A 27515-nucleotide genomic window follows, 5' to 3' on the forward strand; every position below is an offset into this window, starting at 1 on the left:
CTGGATGCGGGTTAGGTTAATTAGCCTTCCAACTGGTTACACTGACACTTGCCCAGAAAGCAATAAAAGCCGTCATGTGTTGAGTCAGGCAGTGCGGTAAGGACTTTACCTACTTAATTCCCTTTACACTTTGGCGAACCATGACAAGTAGGAATCCCTACCTCCATTTAAAGGCGAGGAGATGGAGGACTACAGGTTAATTAAGTCTACCAGGGTCACAAGCTAGTGCACTGCTAAGGTGGTTTGCAAGCCAGGTCTGTATCACGACCCCATACTGTAGTCTCTTTCCTGACCTTAGTGGAGGCCTGCAGTCCTTGTCGTGTGCTCTCCCAGGATACCTTACAGCTCCAGGTCAGCTGGCTCCACTGCCAGGACCCCAGAGCAGGGACTCCTGAGTCTTCCCCTAGACTGGCAGGGCGCTCTGGTCTCCCTGATTCCCAGTGGGCGGGAGCTCTGCCACACTGTGATGCTGTTATCACCAGCGACCAGCAGATGGCAGTGTCCACCAGCCCGTCATCGTCATCATTTGTCCCAAAGGGCAGCAAGGGCTCTGAGAGGTCCCCTGTGGAACTTCCCAGGAAAGAAGCCACCCACTCCTTTCTTCTCTGTCCCCTCCCCTCCCCCACTCAGCAGCCCGGGGGCCCAGGGGGCAGGTCGAGCAGGTGGTCCCGGGCCGGGCTGCAGCCGACCGGTGTGGATGCCAGAGCTGTTGCCGGGTAACCTGGGGAGAGGCAGCCCTGGGTTGAGCATGGGAAATTCCTGGGAGCCTGAGGAAGCCCAGCCCCGGGCAGGGCATCAGACAGGGACGGGGCTGAGCCAGAGCCCTGCTGGAATCTTCCCGCACCTGCAGCCTAGGCAGCCCCAGCCCAGGTCTGTCTGGGGGAGGCCTGCAGCGGAGACCAGCAGCACCCGATGCAGGGGTGGTGGCTCCCTCTCTGCACCGTAGTAACCAGAGAGACTGTCTTCAGGGGCAGAGCCAGGCTCACCCAGGGCCCTGCCTCCTCACCACGAACCCTCTCTCCAGCTCCAAGTAGCAAGGGCCAGAGGCCACGGTGGGTGCAGACCAGGAAGGCTCCTGGCTGGGTCCCTGGCAGTGGGCCCCACCCTCACGTGCTGTCCACCTCTCACACGGGCCCACGGTGGCCATTTGATTGTCCACCTCACTGTGCGTTTGCCAGGAGGGGCTGAGGGACATGCAGCCCAAGGTTAGGGGTTGGGTTTGGATTCTGGTCTGTAGATCCTCAGGAGCACCAACCAGTCACAGCCAGGGGGCATCGTTCTAGCTTCCAAAACACTGCTTGACTGCAGGGACCCAGAACCCTTCTAGAATCCCACTTGGCTGCCATGGGCAGGGTGGAGGCTGAGCCCTCATTGGCCTCACCTACAGGGTGCCCAGGCACAGCTGGGATGAGACTAGTTGAGCAAAAGTGCAGGATCGCAGAAGGGACTGGCCATCCCAGGTGGCTCGCTGCCAAGTAACAGAGCGCAGATCGTTTCCCTTCCCCGAGTCTTGGCTTCTTTGTGGACAATGGAAGCCGCGGAGCTTCCCATGCTCCTGGCATCAGACTTGGAGGCCCTGTGTCTGGTGTGGAGGGTGACACTTGTTCAAGGCTGAGCGGGCTGCAGCTGGGGCCGGGGCAATTTCTGGTGCTTGAAGGTCACTACAAGGTGACTCTAGGGAGCAGAATCCAGGACAACAGCTGACCCTTGAACTACAGAGTTTAAACTGCATGGCTCCACTTCTACGTGGATTTATTTTGATAAATTCAGGACAGAACCATAAATGTGTTTTCTTTTCCTTATGATTTTCTAATAACATTTGTGCTTTTTCTAGCTTATTGTTAGAATACAGCACAGAATACCTGTAATATATAAAGTGTGTGTGATATAAAATTCTACTGTTTATGTTGCCAGCGAGGGGCCTGGTCCAGAGTAGGCCATCAGTAGTTAAGTTTTGAGGGAGTCAAAAGCGATTTTCAGATTTTTGACTGTATGGGGCCAGGGGGTGATGGTGGTGGCACCTAATACCTCCCCCTGCCCTGTTTAAGGGTCAGATGGAACTTCCTAAGTGGCATCAGCCCAGCATGCCAGGCGGGCTCGTGTTCCAGATGCCACGTAGGTTCTGGTCAGTAAAGGTGCCTTTGAGAGGTGTTGTGGCTCTCACAGCTGCAGTGTAATGAACTTGCTCACACTCAGAACTCTCAGAGGGCTGCGTGGGATGGGGCTTCCCATCTCTACAGGTATACAAGTACAGCTTGGGTGGCAATTTGTCGTGATTCAGGTATGGTGCGGAAAATTGGCCCAAATAACTCAAAATGTTCCTTTAGATTCTGGGATTCCATGACCTGAACCAGAGCCCTGGTGCCCTGAGAAAGCAAACAGCTTCTGCAGGGAAGGATGAGCAGCAGAGTACTCTCCAAGGAAAGGGTCTGGAAGTGAGAATGTGGGGCCGTTCCTCCCCACCCCAGTCAATGAACAACCACCCCTCCACCAGGCTGCTTTCATCCCCCCTCCCCACCTTGGAGCCAGTCTGGCCTCTTCTCTCTGAGGGGGTAACAGTGGTTGTTTGGAATTCTGGGGGTTGGGGAGTGGTCAGCAGATTGATGAGGAACAGAAGTTCAAAGTCCCCTGTTTTCTGCATCCCTCTCTGAACTTCCTGCACTGGCCTCAGGGCTGCATCAACAGCTTCTCAGTGACCTCTGGGGCAATGCAGAGGAGAGAGGGAACTCCCTTCAAAAGAAGCATCATGAAGAACACAGCTTCCAGGTCTGCAGGCGGGAGTGCTAGCTCCCTCCTGCCAGGCCTACGGAAGGCTACCTCCCACCCCCCACCCCTCCCCCAAGAGAAAGACTCAAGTAAGCCTGGGCCAGCCTGGCATTGGGAGCCAACCAAGGGCCACTTGCTCACCAGAGGCCTCAGCTTCAAGGAGTCAGGGACTCTGTGACTCCTGGGACTCAGAACTCCTGGTTTCACTTCTCTCCCCCCTGGGATGGCACCATCTTCAGGGTGGACAGATGCTTATTCATAGGCCCCAGAGCCCCCATAAACAAAGGTTAAGTCAAGCCCTGGTTGTGGGCCTGACTCGCTAGGCCATCAGATCCATATCATGTAAAATTAGCAGTTGGACCACATGCTCCTGCTAGCCCATCCTGTTCTGAGCTCTGTGGAGCCAGAGGCAGACCCTGCTGGGGGGATGATAGAATGTGTCCCAAGGCAGACGTTTCTAGCTCCTCGCTAGCAGCAGCAGCTGGAAGGAGTCCCCAGGGTGATACTTTCATGCTCTTCACCTGGACCTGACCAGAGAGTTTACTCTCTGCTAAGAATTTTCCAGAGAGATAGAGAGGGAAGGCAGGAGCATCTGCCTATTCGGCAGGGTCAGGGAGGGAACTGCACACCAAGTGCCTCACATGCCTACCTCCCTGTGGGCACCCAAGGCTTGGGCAAACATAGCTGGTGACCCCAGGCTCTGGCACTTACCAGGTGACCCAGCAAAAGGTGCTGAATTTCTTTGTAACTCTACTCTTTGCAACTCTACTTTCTTTGTCTATAAAATGGGAATAATAATACCTACCTCACAGGAGATAGCAGTGGTGGGAAGGAAGTGACATGAGGTATGGTAAGCAGCCAGCATGATGCCCAGCATTCAGAGAAGGAAGGGTTACTGTCAGGGTTTCAGGGGAAAGAGAGGGAGCCAGACAGGGCCAAGTGTCCCTGGGCCTCCCTCCTCTCTGGGGCTCAGCTCTGCTGTGTCCTCTGCTGATCCAAAAGCCCCCACAGCTCTGTGCGTTGCTGACTCAGCAACCCAGAGAAGGCTACTGGCAGTAAGTACTTACTGGAAAGAAGGAATGAATGGGGGGGGGGGGTGGATAAATGAGGAACGAACGATTACCTCACAGTACAGACAAGAAACGCAGGTGAGAGTGGTTAAGTCCTGGCTAGAGCGCAAACAGCTGGCGGGCAGTCTTTTCCAGAGCCTTTTGGTGCCTATGAATCGCTTCTCTCTGGGCATCATCACCCATGTCCAGGAGGGCACAGGGCAGGTGGGGTGAGGAGCAAGGCTACTGAGCCTCAACTGTGCCAGACTGTTACCCTGGCCGCACCCAAACTCCCTGAGCCGAGAATCCTCTCATTCTACAGATGAGGAAATCTGGTCTCAAAGAAGCTCCGTGGCCCATTCCCATTGGGGCAGCAAGAATGCAGGGGTTCCAACCCAATACTAACTCCTAAGCCCCAAGGCAGCTGCTCGGCAGGGGGATCCTATAATCCACACGTTTACTTGGCACAGGTGAGGCCACACCTGTGCCAGCACCTTTCCATTCTCTCCTTGCTGTTAAGAGGTCAAAACCAGGACTAGAACTTGCTCTGCTGACCTCAGCCCGAGGTTCCAGGGTGTTTGTACAAATCAGAATCAGTTGATTTGTACAAACATCCAGCAACGGTTCACCTGTGGCTGCAGGGGGGAAGGCGGTGAGAAAGACAGCAGGGTGGCAGCACTGGCCTAGGCCTAGCGCCCTCTGGCTGAGCCGGAGGGAGCCTGAGCAGCGTCTCTAGGGTGAGGCTCTGTCAGCTTGCTCAGGTTTCCGCGGGGTGCTTTGGACCAGCACCACCCAGAGAGGGAGAGCTGTGGCCAGGGGCCTGTGCCTGGCACCCCGTCCTCAGTCCCCACAGCTGGGCGCGTTAATGCAGCCCCTGTCACCCAGCTCCCGCTGCCCTTCTCAACCACACCGTCCCACGCTAATCTCCGGTCTTTCTCTGGCCCACCAGATGGGCCTGGGGTCCGGGCAGGGTGGGGGGCGGGTGGCCCCCCAGACCTCTCCTCCTGCCCCCACGTGTCCCCGGCCGTGATGAGGGGACCAAAGTGCCAAGATGAGCAGCCCTCGCGTCTCCGCGGTGGCCGGCACGGTGACGAGTGAGGAGCACGCTTGGGACCAAGCAGCTGGGGCAGGGGAACTCCGAGCCCGGCCGGAGTCGGCCTGGGAGCATCCTGGGCGGGGGCCTCTTCCGAGGGCCCATGTGGCACAACCCAGAGAGACTCGGGGCTCGCTCGGCCTTGGGTGCCGTGGCGTCGTGTTGGCGCTGGTCACTCACTCAGAGTGCCCGTGACGCACAGACCCCGTCTAGATGTCAAGTTCGGTAGCAAATCGAATTTTAAGGGATAACGCATCTGCGCTGCTTCGAGGGTCCGCTGGGCTCAGGCGCTCCGTCTGCCTCCCGGGACCTCGTCCTTCGGCGGGACGCGCGGCGTCGGTGGGGGCTGCGGTGGAGCTGAACCGACCGGTCCCTGCCGCCGCCGCCCTCCCTCCCGCAGCGAGTGCGCTGGGCGCGCCGCCACCCGCCACCCGCCACCCGCCACCCGCAACCCCGGCCCGGGACTAGGGCGGCGCCACCCGCGGGCTCTCCGCCGCCCGCCCGCCCGGCTTCTGGCCGCGCCCCAACATACCAGGTAGTCCGCAGCCGCTGGCCGGCCCCCTGGAAGGCTGCGAGGGTCGTCACTTGCGACGCACGGATGAACTCGCTGCCGAGCACGTCCTCCCATCACCCCGGGCTGCCTCCGTAATTCCTGCGCTCCTTTGAGGTCTTGGCTCCAGCTTTAGCTCCCCTTCTCCGCCCGGACCTTTGCTTTCCGACTGTCGGCCGACGTCCGTCTGTCTTTCCGGCCGGCCCTTCCAGCCACGAGCCCTCGCTCTTCCCCACGGGTCCGCGCCCTGCTCCGGCCGCGCGCTCCGGTGCTTGGAGGCTGGGGCGGGCTGCGCAACCGTCGAGCCGGCGAGGGCAGGCGCGCCTTTGTGGGAGCCCCGCGCGCCGTGTGGCCTCCGCGCGCCCTCGGCCTCGCCGTGCGCCCCGGGCCCCGAGGTCCCGGCCCCCGCCTCCGGAGCCCCGGGCGCTCGCGGAACCGGGCGCGGCTGCTGCTCCTCGGCAGGGGAGCGGGGACCGAGCGGGGCGGTACGCGCGGCGCCTCGGAGCGGCCGCTCTGGAGGGCGCGTGGGGCTGGGGCGCGGCGGGGGCGGCGGGGGCGGCGGGGGCGCCCCGCCGTGGGGAAGGGAGGCGGGGCCCGCTTCGCGGCGGGAGCCCCGGCGGGTCCGCGGGCGGGCGAGAGTGCGGGCCCCGCGCCCGGGCGCGGGGAGGAGGCTCCGGGCCCGACTCCGCGTCAGGCCCGAGCGGGGGGCGGGGGGCGGGGGGCGCGGGGCGCGGTGCTGCGGCTCCAGCGTTCAGCAGGGGGCGCTGCTCGGGGCGCTGGGCGGGGGTGGGGGTGGGGGAGGGGGCGGGAGGGGGCCGCGACTGGCTGCGCACGCTTCCCCCGTTATTAAACACTATGTTCAAAAGGCGCCGGGGGACTTCCCGGAGCCACGGAGCCCGCGCCGCCCGCCCGCCCGCCCGCCGGCCCACGGAGCCCATGGACCTGAGCGCGGCCGCCGCGCTGTGCCTCTGGCTGCTGAGCGCCTGCCGGCCCCGCGACGGGCTCGGGCTCGAAGCGGCCGCCGTGCTGCGAGCGGCGGGGGCAGGGCGGGCCGGGGGGCCGGGGGGCGGCGGCGGCGGCGGCGGCGGGCGGGCCCTCGCCCCGGCTGCGGGCGTCTCCGCTGCCCCGGCCGCCGCGGCTCCCGGAGCCCGCGCTGCGCGGAGGGCCGCCGGCTCCGGCTCCGGCTCCGGCTCCGGCTTCGGGAACGGCTCGGTGGTGCCGCACCAGTTCATGATGTCGCTTTACCGGAACCTGGCCGGGAGGGCTCCGGCCGGCGGGGCCGCCGCCTCCACCTCGGGCTCCGGCCGCCGCGGCCGCGCGGACACGATCACCGGCTTCGCAGACCAGGCGAACCAAGGTACTCGCGCCTCCTCTGCGCCCGTCCGTCCCGTCCGCTCCTGGGCTGCGGCCACCGCCGGAGCCGAGCCCCCCGCTCCAGACCCTTCGGGGCGCGGCCCCCCACGTCCCAGCCTCGGGGGGAGAAACTCCGCCGAGGCCCACGCACCCCAAAGGGCTGAGCCGGGGCCCTCCGCCGGATCGTCCTGGCCCTGCCGGCCGGCCGGGTCCCCTCGAGGAGGCAGGATCCGAAGCACGAAGGGGCCCGGGCCGAGAGGGACTGCGCCGTGACGGTGGTGGTGGCAGCGGCTGTTGCGCTGCAGCAAACTCTGCAGCTTCTAGCTCCTGGGGGGCTGGGGGGGGGCGCGCACAAACTGGGGGAAACTCAGGGGAATGAGAGAAAGAGGCAGGCTGCAATAAACGGCCCCTGGAGAGGCTGGTGGCATCACCAGGTACTCGCAGGTCCCCTCTCGGCAGGCTGTGTCAGGGTGGAGGTGTATGGCTGTGGGTGCCCCTGCCCTGTGCTGGGCCCCTGGGACAGCCAGAGGTGGAGGACTCCAGTCGTGGGAGGTGGGGAGGATGGTCGGTGAGACCCTGCCGGAATGCAGGCCCGGTTGGGACAAGCACCCCACCTTACTCTGTCCCGGGTCCTTCAAAGGTAGGGTAGGACGTGGGTATGACTGTGGCGGTTGCCGTGTGTCATCTGGATTTTATTAATCCCTATTGAAGTCATTAAAGCAGACAGATAGGGAAAATTCAACTAATTTCAGGCGGAAATGCAAGTAATGTTGGCCTTAATTCTATCCAGCCAGAGACCCAGCATGGAAGGCAGGAGGGAAAGAAAGGGGAATAGGGCTGGAAAGGAAGCGGCAGGCTGGCTGAGCCTGGGAGAGTCTCTTGCTGTACACCCCAGACTCTGGCCCGGGAAAGCAGGTAGCAGTGGTGCAATGACGAAATCACCCACCTCCTCCTACACACGCACCATGCCTACACACAGACTGCTTTATTTTGGGTGCCGGGACCTCCTGGGCCCAGATGGCCCTATAGTTCAGTGGGAACCATCAAGCATTCTCTGAAGGCCTGGTATGCTCCCTGGATTGGATGCTGAGTACTCCTACAAAGCCTGGGTGCTAGTGTCCAGGGCCCCTGCGAAGGTTCCAGCCTTGAGGCTGCTGCGTGTGCCCCCAGGATAGAGGGGAGGTGGGTGTGCAGGATGCCAGCTGCTTTCTTAAGTAGACTTAGGCCTACCATTAGCCTCAGCCTGAACTAAATCTTTTCTTGTGGAGCTCTGCTTGGCTGGCAAGGCTCTGAGGGCACTTCTCTTCTTCCCTCTGTAAGGAGAGGATGCAGTGGCAGCACTCTGGCCCGGGCAGATGCTGCAGAGGCAGCTCAGAAAAAAATGCTCGGGGGAGCCCAGAGGGAAAGCAGTGGCAGGGGGGAGGAAGCACTTGCCCGGCACTCGGAGCCTCCCTCCCTCTCCACTCTGAGCTTCAACTTGGAGCAGGGTTACTTGAGGTCCCCAGAAGCCACTGGCAGAGCCCAGACTTTGGACCTCAGGACGTGAGGGCCTGGCGGCAGTGGTGGGCGAGCAGATCTTCAGTGGCGGGGGCAGCGTGCACAGTCTCTCCGACTTTGGGGCAAAGCGAAACCATATGACCCTCTTCAAAGGGAGCTCCTTATCTGCTGCTCTCGGTGGAATTTCAACCGTTTTTTCCCTCCCTAAGCCCAAAAAGAAAAAAAAAAAGTGCCCACGACCAGAAATAAAACCCCCTAACTCTGAGAGGTAAGTCATGACGGAGGGAAAGAGTGTATCTGCGAAGGGATCGGCGGGTCCTGGAGGCGAGCCCTCCTTGAGACGCTGCCCTCACTGCAGCAAGGAAGGCAGCCCGGGCTGCCCCAAACCCTCCGGAGAAGGTTCCTTGCGCTCCTCTGCCGCCTTCCCACCTCCATCGGAGGTCGCAGAAAGTCGGGAGAAGCTGAGCTAGGGGCTTCCCACCGCGGCCAGCAGCGCTCGCCGCTAGGAGCCCTTGGGCCGAGCCGGGCGCCTCCCGCCTGGGCCTTAGCTCGCCTGCAGCGTAGCCGGGAGGCTGGATGCCCCCGAGGGTCGGCGGCGCGGCTGACGCGTCCCCCCTGGACGACTGGCACGCAGGGCCCCAGCTGCAGGGCAGGCAGGTCGTGGCGGGCAGGAGGGTCCAGGCGGAGCCGGGGCAGAGGCAGCCCAAGCTGCAGAGTTTTCAGGGGACGTGAATGGTCCGTTTCGCCCAGCCGGGCCTCCGCGGCCGTCCCGGGGCCTGCGCTGGGCGGCAGTGAGCAGTCCCGGCACAGCGCGGGGCCTCCGCGGGCCTCCGGACCCTGGACGGGGCGCAGGGCTTCTGAGGGGCCCCCCGGGCCTTCTGTCCGCCCGCAAGTCTGCCTTGGGGTCCGGGCCCCGCGAGCCCGAGGCTCTGCGTCAGGCAGCGGCGGCCGTCGTGGCCCCGGGCGGCGGTAAGTGGGTGCCGCGGGTCGTCGCGGGGGCAGCGCGGTGGCGGGCGGCACGGGACGGGACGGAAGCCCCGGGCGGGGGTCGGGCGGGGGTCGGGGCGGCCGTGGAACCGCCTAACGGGCGGGGCTCGCTGCAGCTGGGAGGCCCCGCGGCCGGGGTGCGGGGTGGCTCTCGGCCCTCACCGCGCCCTTTCTCTGTCTCTGCCCGACTCCTGCAGACGACCCGCCCGCCGAGACCGGCCAGAGCTTCCTGTTCGACGTGTCCAGCCTCCCCGACGCCGACGAGGTGGTGGCAGCCGAGCTGCGCGTGCTGCGCCACGAGTCGCCCGGGCCGGGTGCCGGCCGCGCCGCCGCCCCGCCGCTGCTGCTGCTGTCCACCTGCCCCCGCGCCGCCCGGGCGCCGCGCCTGCTGCACTCGCGGGCCGCCCCGCCCCTGGCCCGCGCGCGCTGGGAGGTGTTCGACGTGGCCGACGCCGTGCGCCGCCACCGCCGGGAGCCGCGCGCCGCCCGCGCCTTCTGCCTGCGGCTGCGCTCGGTGGCCGGGCCGTCGCGGGAGCCGCTGGCGCTGCGGGGGCTGGGCTTCGGCTCGCGGGGCGCGCGCGGCGCGGCGGCCGAGGAGCGCGCTCTGCTCGTCGTCTCCTCCCGCGCGCACAGGAAGGGGAGCCTGTTCCGGGAGGCCCGCGCGCTCGGGGCCGCGCTGGCCGCGGAGCCGCCGCCCGACCCGGGACCCGGCCCCCGGTCGCCCGCGGCGGTCACCGGGGGGCGCAGGCGGCGGCGGACGGCGCTGGCCGGGGCGCGGCCGGCGCAGGGCGGCGGCGGGGGCGCGGGCCGGGGCCACGGGCGCAGGGGCCGGAGCCGCTGCAGCCGCAGGCCTCTGCACGTGGACTTCAAGGAGCTGGGCTGGGACGACTGGATCATCGCGCCGCTGGACTACGAGGCGTACCACTGCGAGGGCGTCTGCGACTTCCCGCTGCGCTCGCACCTGGAGCCCACGAACCACGCCATCATCCAGACGCTGCTCAACTCCATGGCGCCCGACGCGGCGCCGGCCTCCTGCTGCGTGCCCGCGCGCCTCAGCCCCATCAGCATCCTCTACATCGACGCGGCCAACAACGTGGTCTACAAGCAGTACGAGGACATGGTGGTGGAGGCGTGCGGCTGCAGGTAGCCTGCGGGCCCGGCCCGGCCCGGCCAGGGAAGGGGCAGCCGCGCCGCCCCCGGGACCCCCCTGCCCCCGCCCCCGCCGAAGAGCGTGGGTGCGCGTCGGACTCTGGCCCCGAACCGGCCCCGTCGAGGGAGAGCGCGCGTTCACACTCACACCCACACACTCACGCTCACCTTTCCCGTGGGCAGCAGCCTGCGTGCGAACAGGAGATGACCCGACCTCCCCGAACGAACGAACGAACGTGTACTCCGCAAACACTCCGTCGCACCTCCCACCACCCCCTTTTGGAGAGAGGATGGTGGGTGTGTTAAGGTTGCAATGACAGGCACCAAGTCCGGTAGAAACGGGTTAGGGAATTGGGGGTTCCAGAATGGGTGAATTAATGGGGGTAGTGGAGTGACTCTTAGCCCACCCCGTTTTTCCTTGTGGCTGAGTGTGGGGGAACGCCAGGCTGGGTGGCTCAGTGCCCGCTGTTGCGCCCCGGTGTTGACCGGTAGAAAGGCTCTCTCCTGCCCTTTCTGAAGATTTGCGTTGCGTGGCGGCCGTTTACTCCGGGAAGGAACCGCTGCAAAAGGCGTGTTTATTCTTTAATTTTAAAAATCTAACGTGCCCCTTCGGTTTTGAAAGGGAACATTTGTCCGAAAGAATGCATGGTGGAACTACCCAGATCTCTGCAAGGGTCAGCACTACCCTTTTAAAAAACGTCAGTTCTAATTAGGAATGATCTAGAATGTGTGTGGGGGGGGGATGTTTTTCTTCCGAGGGGGAAGTGAAATGGTGGAGAGGCTATAAACCGCCAGTCTGGTCTGATATGGACTTGGGGGTGGGGTGGCATGGGCCAAGTTCTGAAACTTCAGGGCTGGGCAGCTCACGGTGGCAGCGATGCCTTGGGGGTGCTGAGGGGGAGGGAGGCTTAGTGCAGTGGCTGGGAATGGGGAAAGGCCGACCGCTATGCCTTTTCCTAGAGACCCGCCAGGAGGTTTTGCTAAGGAGCTGAGAAAGAGGCTCCTAGGGCTTTGAAAGAGGCAGGGAGGCGTCCCGGGGCGGGCTTCTGCAGAAGTCTCAGGCTCCTCTGCCAGGTAGGCGCAACCCTCTCCAAATGGTGTGCTCGCAATGTGCCAACATGTGCTTGTGCTTAGCTATCAAGTCTGTGTTGGCTTTTACACGCTCTCACTGTGTTGTTGCTGTAGGTTTTGGCAGTGTGATAGTAACGGGAAGTGAAGCTACACAAAAGTGCTTTTGTGAGATTTCAGCTCCCCGCGAACCCAGTGGTTCAAGGCAGGAGGAAGCCCCTCACCGCCCCTCCCTTCTGCAATGTAGAGGGGCTTTTGCAGCTTGGCTGCTGTGGCCCCTTCAGAAGGGCAGGGCCTCGGTGGGGAGTGGGGTGGGGGGCAGAAGGGGAAGCCTCTCCTCCAGTCCCGTCTTTGTCTTGTTGATGGTAGGACTGCCTGCCCCGGTAAAGGGAAGCTGGAACACCCATCCTACATTGTTTTATTTGGTTCATTTCTGCCTGGGAGTGCTTTGTGGCCTTGCGTAAATGGTGGAGGGAGGAGAGGAGGAGGAGAGGAGAGGAGAAGCGACGTGGACTCCACCTGTCTGGGGCTTCTTTGAAAACCCCTGCCGCCTCCCTGGGTATTCTTTAAGGTCATGCTGGGCTTTCTCCTTCGGGGTTCCTGAGAAAGGCATCCATTCCATGCTTCTTGTCTTGGATGCTAAGGTCCAGATTTGAATTCTCAGTGATTAAATATTCCAGAGAGAGGAATACTAAGGATTTAGATACAGCGAATTTACTTAAGGGCCCCACCTGAATCTGTTTTATCCCGTAAAATTTCCCCCAAAGGAAAAGAAAATGCACTTATAATATGAATTTATATGCTGTGGCTATGTGAGTAGCTATAAATAATCAGAAAATGCAAGTCTCTTTAGGTTAAAACTCACAAACAAAATTCCCAAAGTGGCAGCTATGGTACACTTCCTCTCAATTTCAGTGACCCGTGGCCCCCTTAGGTTTATGGATTTGGCCAGAGAAGCTTCACTTTTCCAAGTAGTTTTTAATAATTGCACGGTGATTGCTCTGTCATTAATGAAGAATAAAAAAATGACACTAAAATATGAGAGGTTGTGGTATTTGAAGTTTTAGAAAGGGAGTTAATGAAACACTAGCTATCACTCTGCAGAAATTCTAGGTTATTTAATATCTTGGACAAAAGGAAACATTTTGATTCTTTTTTAGTGACTAGGAGAAACAATGTTTTGAGAAGAGATGTTTTGATTTAGCCTGAGCTTTTCGTGGCAGGGAAAAAAATGTCCATTTTCTCAGTTTTTTCCAGATGACCTCCTTTCTACCAAGATGTGTTGTAAGTGATGGAGGAAGTAGGCATCTTCCTGTATCTGGAGGTGCAGGCTGCATCCGGGGAGGGGGCTGGTCCTTGGGCAGTGGCAGCTCCTTCGATGCTCTCATGCTCTCGGATACCCTCAGTGTGTTCTTGTTTACGGAGTGGCAATGTCTCCAGGATAGTTCAGGAGCTGTACGTAACCACCAGGGACCACCCGTGCCTGCTATAACTCAACTCAGGCCTCTGGCATCTCAGAGTTAAAAATAGGTGAATGGAGAAGATGTGTCACACTTTGTGAAAATGACAGCAAAGGGCCCCACCACATGTCGAGGCAGACATGTCTTTGCTGCTATGATGTGGTTGGATGAGCTTTGCCAGGATTTGGAGGAGGATTCTGCTAGCACAGTGGTAGTGGCCTGTACTGTCTGTCTTCTAGGCAGTGGGGTGCAGGGCCAAATCACTCAGCTGGAAGCCCCGGTCCCCACCCGTTGGGAGAGCTGGCTGCTGGCAAGTAGGGATAAAGTGTGACGGCACTGTGGGTGAAGGCAGTGCCCCCTCTCCAACTCAGACTCTCTTGGGTCTGGGGCCACCAGAATATTCCTCCTCCAGCAGTGAATTTTCCATTTTGTTCGGGAGACACGCGCACTTCTAGTTGAGGCCTTTTGAACCACTCCTTCGTGCTAGAGAATAGGATGTCGTCCCTGCTTGGGGAGCATGGGGCAGGCCAGCTGGTGCCCAAGGGGGTCGGTACTGGGTCTGCTAAACATGAAGACCGTCTAGTTCTGCTGCCTAGACACAGCAGAAGCCAGACTTCTGTATTAAGGGAGACATTTCCACTGGCAGACGGCTGTGTCCAGCGATGCCCAGATGCTCACCTGGTTGAAATCTGGTTTTCTGAGCAGCAGCCTTGGGTCCTCCTGAGAGGGTGGCAGGCTCTGTTGTCTTAGCTCATGGTCTGTCCATTCATCATGTACGTCCTAGGCTTCATCCTAGTGTGCTCACATCTTACTACCAGAGTGGCATGGGAAAAAGAAGAGCTGTGGATTGTGTGATGTCGAGTCAAACCTAGCAAAGCTAGTGCAGTGACTGCTCCTGGGACAGTCTCCTGGAGGTGTCCGCAGGAGTGGGGACCCCGCTGTCAGTGTGGAAGGGAGTAGGGACCACCCTGTGGATGTAACAGAGCGTAACTCAAATCTAAGAAGTCATTTATCCTGCTTGTGATTTTTTATTTAAACTCATGGCAGAAAATAATCCAGGACTGTGGACTGATTGTCTTCTTAAAGCAGGGAGCAAAACTGAATTCTTCCCAAGAGGACTTGGTGCACATTAAAAGGCAGACTCTTCTCTTGCTTGAATCTAGTCTTTGGAACAGCCCGTGAGAAGAAGAGCAAACACTACTGCTGTCTCTGGGACAGATGTCATTGGGGCCTCGCCAGTCTCCTGAGAGCAGGTTGGTGGGGTCACAGAAGCCTCCCCCGGCCCAGAAAGCAGGGCCTTTTCAGTGGGTCTGGGCCAGGAGCCCTCAGACAGGTGCAGCATCGAGGGTCTGGGAGGCAGCCATCTGTCAGAGGCAGGGAAGGACCTCCGTTGTTCCCCTGAGGTGTCTGGATTGGGAAGGAAAGAGAGGCAGCTGACAAGAGCGCCCCAGAGTTGAGAGATGTGGGGAGTAGGATAGGAGAGAACTGGAGCCCTCTGAGGTGTGTCTGGGCAGCGCTGGTGTGTCTGCAGACTTCTGTGTACCCGGGAGTGAACTGCCCCCTGCTGTCGCCTGCTGTCTGCCTGCTGTGAGGTCACCTGGGTGCTGGAGCTCCGAAAGGTGCCTCCTGAGAGGTCTGGGACGGTCGTGGGCAGCCACCTCCCTACCCGGAGCTTCTACTTCTGCCCCTGTAAAAGGAGCAGCTCTCCAGTCCCCTGGTTCTAGGATTCTAGATGGTCCAAAAGTCCATTAACAGAGTTTAAAGGCAGAGGAGCTGTGACTGTTCCTGGAAAGGCCCCCCGCCCCCCAATCCCAGAGCCACTTCTCACAAGTATCACAGCTCTTGCCTGTGTCTATGTGTGTGTGTGTGTGTGTGCGTGCGCGCATGTGTGCACGTGTGTCCATTACAATCCTAGAGTCTGTTGGTGCCTTATGGATGTGGCTTTGATTTCCAGCTGGGTCAAGGCAGGTGCAGGGGAGACCAGGATCTCAGGGGTAGGGCTCAGCTCACCAAAGCCACAAGCTTTCCTATGTTCTGGGTGAGGGGCACTACCAACCCAGCTGGAGATCTGTCCCCCCCACCCCCACCCCACTCCGCCACACACACCCAGGGGCAGGTGGAGCCACACCTGCTGAGATTGTCCTGTGACCAGATTCTGGGAAGGCTGCCGCCTGCTGCTGGGGCCTCTGTGGGAGCGGCAGAAGAAAGCAAGCCTGGGCCTTGCTGGCAGCCCAGCAGGGACCTGGGACTGTCCCAGAGTCCCTGGACAAGGCAAGCAAGCCTGTGCAGGGTGAAGTGCTGGGCCAGGTCCCCACAGGCCCCCACCCCCTCCTCGCTGCCATGCCCATGTCTGGTCCAGCTTGCTGGAGGAGTGACCCAGCGGCAGGCACCTACAGAGCTGCTCTCTTCCTTTTTGTGGCCTGAAAAATGGTGGTAGAGTTTAACAGTGAGAGACAGGAGGAGTCAAAAGAGGTAACTTATAATTTTTCAGGCAGCTCTGCCTTTTGTGCCTGGAGCTTCTGGTCACTTGGGCTAGAGCAAGCTTCTTCCTCCTTTTGTTGCCATTTCTGGACTTTAGCTTGTTAAATAGTTAAATCCCGACGGGACTCAAGGTGAGAGAAACCTGTTCTGGTCAGGAAGGCCACACTTCCCTTAAGTGGAGTCACCTGCCTGGAGGCAGCTGCAGGAAGAGGGTTGGAAGCTGGCTTAGGAAGTCAATGGGGGTGACTGAGGGCTTGACATTTGCTGTGTGGGCTCTGATGATTGGTTCAGGGATACTCTCTGCTCATGATGTGTGCACACCCAGCTCCACCAGAGCTTGGCTTCTTCCCACCCACCCTCAAACTGCCGGCACCAGGCCCGTGCTTGAGGCCGGCCTGGGACTTGGCCATTGGCCTTCTGACTGGGCAGCGTTTGGGTTGGCGCTTCACAGTGACTGCCACACTTTCGGCCGAGGAACCTGGGGAAAGGTGGAGTCGGAGTGTCAGCGAGGTCACTGAAAAACTGGTCTGCATTTCGAGTTTGTGCTTAGAGTTGTTGGAAAGTACAGCACGCCCTCCGACCGGCCCGCCTGGGGGGATTTGGTCCGCTTGCTCCTGCCTTCGTACACCTCCAGGGAGCAGTCCTGCAGGCCCCTCTGGCATCTGTGTGTGGGAGTGTATGTGTCTGGGCTGCAAAGGACAGGGCTGGTTTCCCTCACCCGCATCCCCCTACAACGGCAAGAGGGCTGCAGTGTGCATGGACGCTTCTGCAAAGAGGTGTTTCTGAGTCTGCTGGCAGGACAGCTTGGCGTGCTGGTCTATGAAGCACTTCCTTCCGCTTGGTTAGAAACCCTTCATTCCAGACAGGGCCACCTTGTTCTAAGTCAGTGATAGGAAGCTGAAACAAGTTGTTTAGAAAAACCAGGAAAAGCTTCTGATGGTCGTGTCTCAGGCACCTTTCAGCCTGGTAGTCCAGACCTTCCAGGCTGTGGCCGGCTGCTTGGTTTCTGCATTTCTGTGTTACAGTCTTTTGAGCTGTTGGCGACTAGGAGTGCGGTGTGGAGGCAGCTGGAGATTTGGCCAGGCACGAGGCAGGAGGTGGGTCAGCGCTGTCTTCTTTGCAAAAATTGTCTCTGCACTGCTCCATCTGACCGGCAGTGGCAGCGACCACACCCAGCTGCTGCATCTAGAGATGGGGTGGTGGGGGTGAGATGCCTGTTCTGAGCCTCCACCCTGCTCGGACACTTGGCTGCAAGAATCTAGAACCTTGTCTGAACCTCCTGGTGCTGAGGTGTGCCTCTGTTTGACAGAAACCAGATCCCTTGCAAGGCTCAGGGGTCCTGCTGAGCTGGAGGTAAACACAAAGCAAGCGGAGGCAGGCGCTGGCTTCAGTGCCCCTGAGCACCCTGCCTGGTGCCGCTGCAAGGTGGGAGGGGGCGTGGTGGCTCGGTGCACCTGCACCTGCACACTTGGCCGCTGTTTGACGCACTTGCACAGCTTCCTGACCAGCCTGGCCCTCAGACCTAGCGCCTGGGCAGCCCTAGCCTGCCTGGACTCCTCAGTGGAGTGAGTCTGAAAAGTAAGTCCTGACAACGTGCACGGGAAGCCTTTCTTGGCCTGTGAGTGTATCTCCGAGCGTGGGAAGGTTGCTGAGGGCAGGAAAAGACGCACACGTCTGAGGTTTCCCCGGGGGGCTCGGGACAGCAGCAGCTTGGCTTGAGGTGAGCAGGCTTGTGGTTGGAGGACGGGGTGCCCCTGCAAGCAGGGCTTATTTTTCTTTGCAATTTATAGTTCCGGATCAGGGCCCGTCAGAGTCAGAAGAAAGCCAGCCATTCAGCATTCTGTTTAGAAAATGATGATACATGTTCAGGGAGAAAGCAAGAATGTATTTTCTGGCCGGGAGATACTCGAGTGTTCCAAGCCAGGAACAGAGACTCTGGAAAGCAGAGTTTCTCTGGCTTTCTCCACCTCCGATAAATCACGGATGGCGAACATCAGCTTCCTTACAGTAATTGCCGTTTTCCTGTTGTTGTTTGGGGTTTTCTGTTTTGTTTTTTTGTATTCCACTTTTTACCGTAGTGCAAACAGCTTCTGTGTTTCCTGTGACAAAGAATCCTGAGTCCCCTTAGGTCTCTCAGCTGGAAGTATTTCGCCCCAAATGAGAAGTTAATGCATTTTTTTTTTTTTTACAAGGATTTGTATGCTGAGTGTAACTTGCTGTTCAGCAGTTGAGAATAGGGGATTCTGAAAAGTTTGGAAAAAAAGAATTTTAAATAGATATCAAGAGGTTCCTGCAGAACTCCCGCACCAGCCTCTGGCACACCTCTGTTTAAGCAGGCTCTTGGTGGGCAGCAGCTTCTGACATGACGGGCGCCCTGCCTCCGAGCGAGCACCCTGACTCTGCTGCCAATACCGTGATTCTAAGGATATGAGCGAAACTCAGAATTACAGTAATGCCATCACAGCTCAATACGTACCATTCCCTCAGCAGCTGAAGACAGAATGTATTATTTCGGGGGGCTCAAATCCCTTTCATTTCACAGCCATACCCACTATTTCTCAGCTTGGCTTGGGAGTCAGATGGGAAAAGTGGTGAGAATTTTAAGCTCATTGAATGCAAGCTGAGATCGCCTTCATCGGCAGTCGTCCAGCTCTGGTTTGGCCAGAGCAGAGCTCCGAGGCTTGGAGGCTGGAGAGCGGGCCGCCTCCCTGCTGCTCTGCTGGGCCGCTGGGGCAGCACGAGCTGATGTTGTGAGTGCTGCTCATGCCCAGACCAGCTGGCAGGGAGCTTTTCCAGGCCAGGTACAAACCCACTGTGTATATGTATTCTCAAGTTTAAATAGATTGTACATACTGGAATGTAAATGAACTGTAAAACAGCAATCTCTATTTTTCTTGACAGTTATATAGCAGTATATATTTGTTAAACAGGCTCGTATGCTCTTCATTAGCCCTTTTAAAATGTTGTACAGATAAATTGATTAAATATTTTATTGATACACCTGCTCCTGGCTGGTCTTTCGAGAACGGTTTTTTTTTTGCCTTGCTATTCAGCCTCTCTCTGGTGGTCGGTTCCCAGTGCTCCACACCAAGAACAGAAGCCAACCATTTAGGTGTTAGGACAACTGCATGCCAATGGGGCCACACGGTGGCTCTGGGCCTGTCAGTCTTCACTCTGACCATTCCCCCTTGAAACAGCGCAGGCTGTCCTGTGTATGCATCTGGGGGCCTCGGGTCGTTGTGACCGCCGTGACTCCGGAGAACACTGCATGGCCTGTACCGCGTGAAGCCACGGCACAGGAAGGTAGCCAAGCTTGGCTTTGGGGGTGAAGAGGCCAAAGCGCAGCAGAAGACAGATTTCCCTTTGGAAAAAGGGCATGGCTATGTGTAGCGAGGGAGCGTTGTCACTGCAGACACAGTCCGAGCGGAAAGGTCTTGCTCCACACACAGCAGGCCGCTGGAGGATCTGTCTCACTTCAGGAAGCCTGGGCACCCCCATTCTGAGCTGTGCAGGGAAGCCTCTGAAACCCACAGCCAGAGCAATGCCCAGTTACAGCAGCTTCCCCTGCAAGGCCAGTTACATATTTTAGTGAAACCAGCGAAGTCCTACAGCCAGTTTGGCTGCTGTTGCTCCACGCTCTCCAGACAAGGATAAAGATCTGTGCTCAGTGGCATCACCTCGGACCCTTCAGGACCTCTCCCAGACCCGGCCAGAGAGGACCAGCCACTCATAACTTCTTCCTGCAGCAGAGGAAGGAGAAAGCTATTTCATCAGTTCCCAAAATATTTCTGGGGAAGGACAGGGACTTGGCCGCCAGGAATGACCTGTTACCAGAATGACCTCCTCTGGGATGTGGATACCGCTGGGCAGGAGGCACCTTTCTGCAGGGTCAGGGCAGGGCACGTCCACCGCAATCAGGTGTCCTGCTGTCCCGGTGGTCGTGTTTGTCTCTGTCTGGTGTGAAGTGGATCAAGAAAGTCTGCTCCCCTTCTGCCTCTTAATTTCATCAGTACGAAATAAAGGAGTCTTTTTCTTTGGAAGAAAATGAAGTTCACCTTTCAACTAACTCACTTGGTAGGTACAATTCCATATAAGATTTAAGACTCTGTCCTGGAGAAGTGTAAAGTCTTGTCATGCTTTGTTTATAACCATCCTTGGGCGGTTCTTCATTTTCCTATTTCCTGGTCCCTTCGTGGCCTGCCCGGGCTTTCTGTGGTTGCAGGGGGTGGATACAGAGTAAGCAGACTGTGGGTAGTTACAGGGAGAAAGGAAAGCCAGGGGTAGCATTTAGACATTTATCCTAACACTGATGAGAGCACATCTCAAAGGTCCGCAAGGACTGATGCTAACAGGAGGAGAAGCCTGCCGGCTCGGCTCCCTCTGGGGGGCCCTGGGCTGCTTGATACACCCTCTATGCCCGTTGGCTGCTCACTGCCCGGCTGCCGAGGCAGACACTTGCCACCTGCTGCCCTGCTGCGGGTGGCCCTGCCTGCCCTGCTTGTGGGTGCATTGTGCTCCCGTGCTCCCGGGGCGCCCCACACTCTTCTGTGCGGAAGGGAGGGTGATCTGGGGAGAAACTCATCCGTTGCAACGTGTCACCAGTGTGCAGCCACCGACTGCGAGGCCGTGGGCGGCTGCCAGTCCTAATCGCATGCAGGTGCGCGGCCCTTTAGCAGTGGCCAGTAGGAGGAAGCCCAGCTGTGGTGCAGAGCCTGAGCTGGGTGGATTTGCAGAGACGGGATTCTAGTCCCAGTGTGAGGAGGGGGGCCCTGCAGGTGCACCCGCACCCCCTGGCTGTAATGGACGCCCAGTCACAGGGTCACATTCCCATCCCAGGGAAGAAGAATTTTCCCATAGACTTACCCAGCAAGGAAGTCTGTCCCAACGTAGGGAGGTCAGCCCAGGCCCCTCTGCCAGAATGTCTGAGGAATGCGATCCAAAATGAAAACGCTCTGCTATCCCAGAGCATGGTCTTGTGTATTGTTGCTATAATTCCCGCTTGGGGTGCTGCACGGGGTTAGCACTCAAGAAGTAATAACCACATATTTGGTAGTTGCTAATACTCGGGCTCCAGAGGCTTTCTGACCTCGGAAGAATGAAGTTCTTGCCATCAGAGGGAACGAAAGCGGGCCCGAAGCTCGGGGGCCTGGCTTCCTGTCGTGCCCAGCGCCCGAAAGCCTGCCTTCGACGCCCCTGTCCTGCGCGGCTCAGCCGGGGACAGGCTTGAGGGACGAAAGAGCCCGTCCACTTCCCATTTCCATCTCCACACTCGTCGTGAGGGGCGCAGAGTCTCTGACATGTGACTCCCTGAGAGTCTGACCAACTGAGAGCGCCGTGCTTCTTGACAGGTTGGCCATCAGGTGTGGTACACACTTTAATTTAGGTGACACTTGCTGACTCTTCCGTGGAGAGGCCCTATAAGTCTATAAGCCCCGAGATGACAAGACACAAGTTCCATGTCCTCGAACTCTCCTTTTAAGGGCAGGAAGGAGTTGGGCAGCGGGGGCAGGAGGAGCAGAGACTGGAAAAACAGAATTCCAGCCCTGGCTGGGAAGTTCTCCAGTAGAGACATGGCCAGGGCGCCATGAGGGCTGGGGGGGAGGCAGGGGGCGGCAAGAGCAGTTGGCCTTTGGGGCCGGGTTTGGGGGCGGGGAGGGTAGAGGCTTGGCTGCTGCCAGAGCTGGAGTGGTGGACGCCAAAGTTTCAGAGCACAGGTGCGGGGAGAGGTCAGCACCTGGAGGGCCAAGGTGGCTGGCCAGAGCGGAGGTCACAGTGAGGGCTGCAGCCTGCGCTTGGGCCCCTGCAGGCAGCCGGGCCTTCCTCCTTGCCATGTGCGGCCTGCCTGCTGCCCCCACTCCCCCGCCCCCTCCCCTGTCCCCTCCCTGTCACCTGCCAGCTGGTCTCTGTTCTAACCTGGCCCTCAGTCGCCCTTCCCTTGACTCCCAGGTCCAGCCCCCCACTCCTGTGGCGCTGCCCACTGTCGCCTCCAGGAGGCAGCAGCATGGTGTGGAAAGGGGAGGAAGCCCTGGCTCTGGAGTAGAGGCTGCCTCTCAGTCGCTGTGAGATCTTGAGCCAGTCACTTACCTCCCTCCTCTGTGGTGATCTGGTGAATAGGCCATAAGCTCAAGATAGCCTCAGGGTAACCTCAGCGACCCCCCCTCCCCTCTTTCTGCAGCAGCCTCTTTCTGCAGGCTCCCTCCTGTCTCCCACACCACCCAAGCTCTCCCGGTCTTTCTGGCACTAAGAGCAACTGCCTCCCCTCTCCCTCTGGGTGGTTCCTCTTCACCGGTCTACTGGCAACCGGGAGCCTTCAGTCTGGCAGAAGAGGCCAGACCCATGTCACACAGTGGCTCCCCAGGGGGGACCAGAGCCATCACTCACCTACATCTCCACGGGGCATAGGCAGGAATCTCAGTCACTTTGGAAAGGGACTCCTGCGGGAGAGCTTCAGCCTTAAGGCCTCAGAGAGAGATTTGTTCACAGACCACACTTAGTTCCAGCCACTGACCCCTCTTTTAAACCCCACCTCCCAGAGGATGGAGCAGCCCAAGTATGTCCCCTTCTCTCCTGCAAAGAAAAGGCCAGGAACAAAGATGATGCCTGATGTTATTTAAGAAATGTTCTGCTTCCTGCAACTTTCCTAAATCTACCGTAAAGTCTCCTCAAAGCAGATGCTCGAACATCCTGTGCTGCATGGGGGAGGACGGATGGCATGGCCTGGGACCAGAAAGCTGAGCCAGGTGAGCAACCACCCCCTCCCTCCACCCCCAACATGAAGCAGAAATGCTAAGACTGCAAGAATCAAGTTGCAGGCTAGCCTAGGTGAAACAATGCAGAAGCTGAGACATCACCAGGTTCTCTGCTGCACCAAAGAAAAGAGACAGTAAAAGAAAAACAAGTTTGCTAGGCTTTTCCTTCAGTCACTATTTTACAGAGCATCTACCATAAGCCAGACAGGGTGCTAGATGCTATATGCATGACCTCAATTAATCCCATTAAAAACAAACAAAAACCCTCTCCAAATCTAACATCTCAAAAGGAAAGCAAGTTTTTTTTTTTTTTTTTTAAGATTTTACTTATTTATTTAGGGGAGACGCAGAGACAGAGGCACAGACATAGGCAGAAGAAGCAGGCTCCCTGTGGAGAGCCTGATGGGGGACTTGATCCCAGAACGGTGGGATCACGCCCTGTGCCAAAGGCAGATGCTCAACCACTGAGCCACCCAGGCATCCTGAAAGCAAGTAGTTTATGAATGTAGAAATGGGTGGAGGGGGAGCCTCCGGGAGGCTAAGCCAATGTAGCATTGCAAACCCAATAAATGACAGATCCACGATTTGAACTCAGATCTCCACTTACTGCTCAGATGAAGAAATTTACTTTCTGGAAAAGAAGCAGTGGGAGACATATGCAGGAGAGAGCACAATGGCTTTTTAAAAATTACTTTTATAAATTTCAAACTCATATCAAACTTACAAAAAAGCTGCAGAACATTTTCTTTCCTCTGAACCATTTGAGAGTAAACTGGTATGATGCCCCATCACCACCAGACCCTTCAGTGTGTCTTCAGTACAAATAAGGATGTTCTCTTCTCCACAACCCAACCACTGAAGTCTGAAAGTTAATATTGATTTCTTACTCCCAGCTCTAGACCCTGATCAAGTTGTGCAAACTGCCCCAACAATGTTTTTTTATAAGAAAGCATCTAATCCAGAATCGAGTGTTGCATTAAGTTGTCATGTCTTTTCAGTCCTTTTTAATATGGAATTAATTTTGGGCGCCTGGGTGGCTTAGTCAGTTAAGCATCCGACTCTTGGTTTTGGCTCAGGTCATGATCTCAGGGTTGTGGGATCAAGGCCCATGTTGGGCTCCATGCTAAGCTTTAAGATTCTCTCCCTCTGCCCTTCTCTCCACCCTACATTATGTTAAAATTAATTCCATATTATTTTTTAAAGATTTGCTTATTTGAGAGAGAGTGAGTGGAGAGAAATCAAATCTTTGGAGGCCCCTGGCTCTGGGGAAGTGGATAGTGATAGGAGTTCAGAGAGCCTCAGGAGCTGCCTCTGGAGATGCTCTGTCCCCAGCACAGCCTGAGGACACCCTTTGGGCAGTGATCATGACTCTAGCTTAGACTTTTCACTCAACACTAGATAAACTCCTATGAAGCTGAATCTTTGACAAAGGACCATCCATGTGGCTGACTGGAACATATAGACAGAAATGCTTTTGGAAAATGATTTCATCCACTGTTTATCAAGTTTAGTCTGTTTTTTATGATGATGATGTTTAATAATAAATTATTATAGCCAATCTTTTAAAAAATTTTTTATTTGTTCAGAGGCAGAGAGAGAGAGAGGCAGGCAGAGAGGCAGAGGGAGAAGCAGGCTCCATGCAGGGAGCCCGACATGGAACTCAATCCCGGGTTTCCAGGATCACACTCGAGGCTGCAGGCAGTGCTAAACCGCTGCACCACAGGGGCTGCCCAATTATAGCCAATCTTTATTGAGAAGATACTATTGGTCAAGAATTGCACTAAAAGCTTTAATTTTACCTTTCCGCTTATTTCTTCCAACAATATGAGGTAGGCATTATTATTAATTCTATCTTATTTTTTTAAGATTTTATTTATTCGTGAGAAATAGAGAGAGAGAGAGAGAGAGAGAGAGAGAGGCAGAGACACAGGCAGAGGGAGACGCAGGCTCCATGTAGGGAGCCTGATGTGGGACTCGATCCCAGGACTCCAGGGTCAGGCCCTGGGCTGAAGGTGGCGCTAAACCGCTGGGCCACCCAGGGATCCCTAATTCTCTTATAAGTGAAGACACCGAAGCTTGGAAAATTAGAAAAAGTTGCCTAAAAATTACACAGATGAGGTCTCCAGAGTTCTTATACCTTATTACCTCGTACATATGCATGGAAGCCTTTAGTCTTTGGTTTAATTCCTTTTTTTTTTCTTTAAAGATTTTATTTATTCATAAACACAGAGAGAGAGGCAGAGACACAGACAGAGGGAGAAGCAGGCTCCATGCAGGGAGCCCGATGTGGTACTCGATCCTGGGTCTCCAGGATCACACCCCAGGCTGCAGGCGGCACCAAACTGCTGCACCACCGGGGCTGCCCTTTGGTTTAATTCCTAATGAAATAAAATGAACTTTAATCTCCTAAAGTCGGATTCTTCCTTCTCTAAAAGAAGTACTGAGAAAAATGGCTTTTCAATTTAAGAGAGAGACTTTGACTTTCTCAGATTATACCCTCCTCCCCAAACAGAGAAATAAGGCCAGGCAGTTGTTAATGCTGGTAAAACATTTATTTTGAAAATTCATTTGGCCATCAGATGATAAACAGAAAACGAGCCAGCATCTTTTACTTTATCATTTTACTTTTATCATTTTTTTTAAGCTCTGAAAAACCAAAGTTAAGACACAATGTCATACATGTAGAATTCTGAAATACATAGTAATATAAAATAATGCTGAAAGTAAAGCTAGGGGATATTATTATTCTAGTAGGTGTGATTCACCCAGGATTTGCTCAAATGTGTCAAGTTAGTACTACTGAGCATCTCCTATATGCAAGGCACTGCAGAGCCATGAATCCTAAGCTTCTAACATCAGACTTCCAGAAGGCCTCCCCTCACAGAGGGCAATCAGGATTTCGTGTGCAGCCCTGTGCCAATGGTCTGTGTGTCTCCTGGCTTCTCTCCAGGGCCAAGAGCACTCCTTGCCTGGGGCTTGGCTCTTCCCTTCTGAGAAGTCATTTGCTCAGATGCAGAAGCCATGCCAGGACAGCAACTTGTTCTATGCTCACCACTGGGTTGGCAGCATATCAGAACTGAATCCTTCATTGGGGGCTTTAGGGCTTTGGAAGGAAGGACAATATTCTATTGTTCTTAAGGAATGATAACACCATGAGGGGGGTCTCCTCTAGGAGAAAACTGAATGTTCTGATTAGTCGTCAACTATCACTGCTGTCAGTGGGACTTATTGGCTCCTAGGGTCCCAGGATTGAGTCATTTTAGGGAAGGCAGAAATATAGTGAGCCTACTCGAGACTGGACAACAAGCTTCTCTACTGGACCTCAAGGCATCCAGAGAAGGTGAATTCACATGATTCATTATGGCTTCTTTTGGTTCATTAGTAAAACAATTTCTTTCCAACTAACAAAGCCGGGGCAGAAATGTAGAACTCATTTATAGCAATTCTCTATTCAGCAACTGAAAGATGCCCTCCCGAAAGTTACTTACTGGAAGATTTTCCTAAGAAAAGAATCATGACATAGCCAAGAACTTTATCCTCAATGCCTAGCACAGTATTTGGCTCATAGCTGGTCCTCAATATAGTTTTATTGGAAAAATCACAGAAGGGGCAACTCTTATGAGGAGGTACAGGCTGGCTTTGGGACACCCAGGGCCTCCCAACCTGGCAGGCTAGAGCTCAGCACAGAGCTTGCCGGCTGTCTTGTGGCAAGAGGTGCAGTCAGGATCCTTCAACAGCTCTCATTGGGTTCCTTCACCAAAGTTATGTCTGGTGAACTTCAGTGTCCAACTAATGCAGGAAGATCAGGAAGTCTCACTCCTCAGGGAAGCTTCTTAGAAGCTGCATCTTAGAGATGCAGACAAGCACTGCCTCCCCTTGATGCTGGCACTGCTTGGTGGTTTGTGACATGCTGCAAGGTAGTATCGTGGGGGGAGTGGGGGGTGATGCAGGCTGTCCTGGTATCCAGTGTGATACTGAGGACCTCAGCCAAGATCTCTACAAAGTTAGTCTGGGCTGATCTTTAGCTTCTGTCCAGGTCCGCTACCAAGATCCACTACTCACCACTTCCTGCTCCTGGAATGTGCATCCTCAAGACCTCGTCCACTTACATATCTGACTCTACACTTTACTGATGCCCTTTACATTTTCTAGTAGGTATTTCATGATTTCCTCTAGGAGAGCCTATTCTACATGGTAACTGTATTAAAATCAACTAAATTTAGACTTTTGTCTGCAAGGATCCTGCCTACTACAATCAACTGCATGGTGCCACTGGGGTAATCTCATGCAAACATGAAGGGTCTTGTTTAGATCACTGATCTCTGTGTTCCCTGAGTCTTGGAAAATGTGCTGTTAAACCTATGGTGTATTTCATCAACTGTGTTTACTTCAGCCTGTAGTATGGGGGGCTAGCTAGGAGCTGATAGTAAGCCAAAAGGTTCTTTTTTTTCCTTCTTCTAATATCAAACATTCACACTGAACACTTACCTACCAAGTATACTAACTACTAAGAGATGGCACAGCCACTGCTGCTATGTACTAGCTGTCAGTGATGTTTCCATGGGTCAGTACTTATATTTTAGACAGATCATCCTTTAGCCAGTCAGCTACCATGTCAGCCATTTCCTGGGGAAAATGGAGGATGAATGCATGAGGTATTTTCTTCTCACAGAGCCGAATATCTCCTTCTGGAAAATCCTTTTTTATGTCTTCATAGTATTCTTTTGGACACCAAGCATCTGTAGTACCATAGTAAAATGTAAGCTAAAAGACCAGACAAAAACGTTTTATTAGAAAACATTTTCTTTTTCCAACACAAACATGACACCAGCAATCTGCAAGGCTTGGAAAACAGCACCCGTCCCTGGCCCTGTACGCTAGTCCCAGGGCTCCCTCCAGAGCATGGCTCTCTCAAGGCAGCGACCTTCATGGTGCGAATTCGTAGGAGTGAATTAAGAGGCACCTGATCAGAAGAAACCTATCCCCATATCAAGAGGGAGAGTCTTGTATGAGCGGTCACCCATGATTCACTAAAAGGATGTGCCAGCCAGTTGTGTACACTGTGGCTGGGATGGGCAGGAGTGGAGAGACGGCTGGTGAGGACAAGGACGAGTTACTGGGACATAATCACTGGGTGATCAGTGACCTATTTATTACATACTTCACCGTTTTCATGCAGCCACATGGTAGGTGAATGCACCCAAAGATGAATCAGATAGGCTTCTCAATGTAGCAGAAGAAAAGTCACCAGAACCCTGAGAGTGTCTATAACATTTCTATGAATAGGCTCTGTGCAGCAGGACAGTATGTTGA

The 27515-nt window shown here is 56.1% G+C and overlaps 2 protein-coding genes and 1 long non-coding RNA gene across 8 annotated transcripts in view; 2 read left to right on the plus strand and 1 right to left on the minus strand.

Annotated features, from left to right (window-relative positions):
• The first annotated feature begins 6394 nt into the window (after positions 1 to 6394).
• Positions 6395 to 10442, plus strand: GDF7 (growth differentiation factor 7). Its single transcript, XM_025454556.3, has 2 exons — positions 6395 to 6815; positions 9493 to 10442. The coding sequence occupies exons 1-2, from the start codon at positions 6395 to 6397 to the stop codon at positions 10440 to 10442; spliced, it is 1371 nt and encodes a 456-aa protein (XP_025310341.3).
• Positions 10443 to 10453: 11 nt separating this feature from the next.
• On the plus strand, positions 10454 to 18451 carry LOC112664751 (uncharacterized). Its single transcript, XR_003139948.3, has 2 exons — positions 10454 to 14225; positions 17244 to 18451. It is a non-coding gene; the product is annotated as an uncharacterized LOC112664751 (long non-coding RNA).
• A 6281-nt stretch (positions 18452 to 24732) lies between these two features.
• LDAH (lipid droplet associated hydrolase) overlaps positions 24733 to 27515 on the minus strand; it is a 104830-nt gene continuing 102047 nt past the window's right edge. For 5 of the 6 annotated variants that reach the window (XM_025454551.3, XM_025454552.3, XM_025454554.3 and 2 more), the window contains one exon: positions 24733 to 26966. In XM_025454551.3, the coding sequence (XP_025310336.1) occupies positions 26775 to 26966 (192 nt within the window). In that variant the 3' untranslated portion in view covers positions 24733 to 26774. The remainder of the gene's footprint in view (positions 26967 to 27515) is intronic. The other variant, XR_004806449.2, reaches the window with a different exon arrangement.

The sequence above is a fragment of the Canis lupus genome, chromosome 17 (assembly GCF_003254725.2).
Source record: "Canis lupus dingo isolate Sandy chromosome 17, ASM325472v2, whole genome shotgun sequence".
NCBI classification, from domain to species: domain Eukaryota; kingdom Metazoa; phylum Chordata; class Mammalia; order Carnivora; family Canidae; genus Canis; species Canis lupus.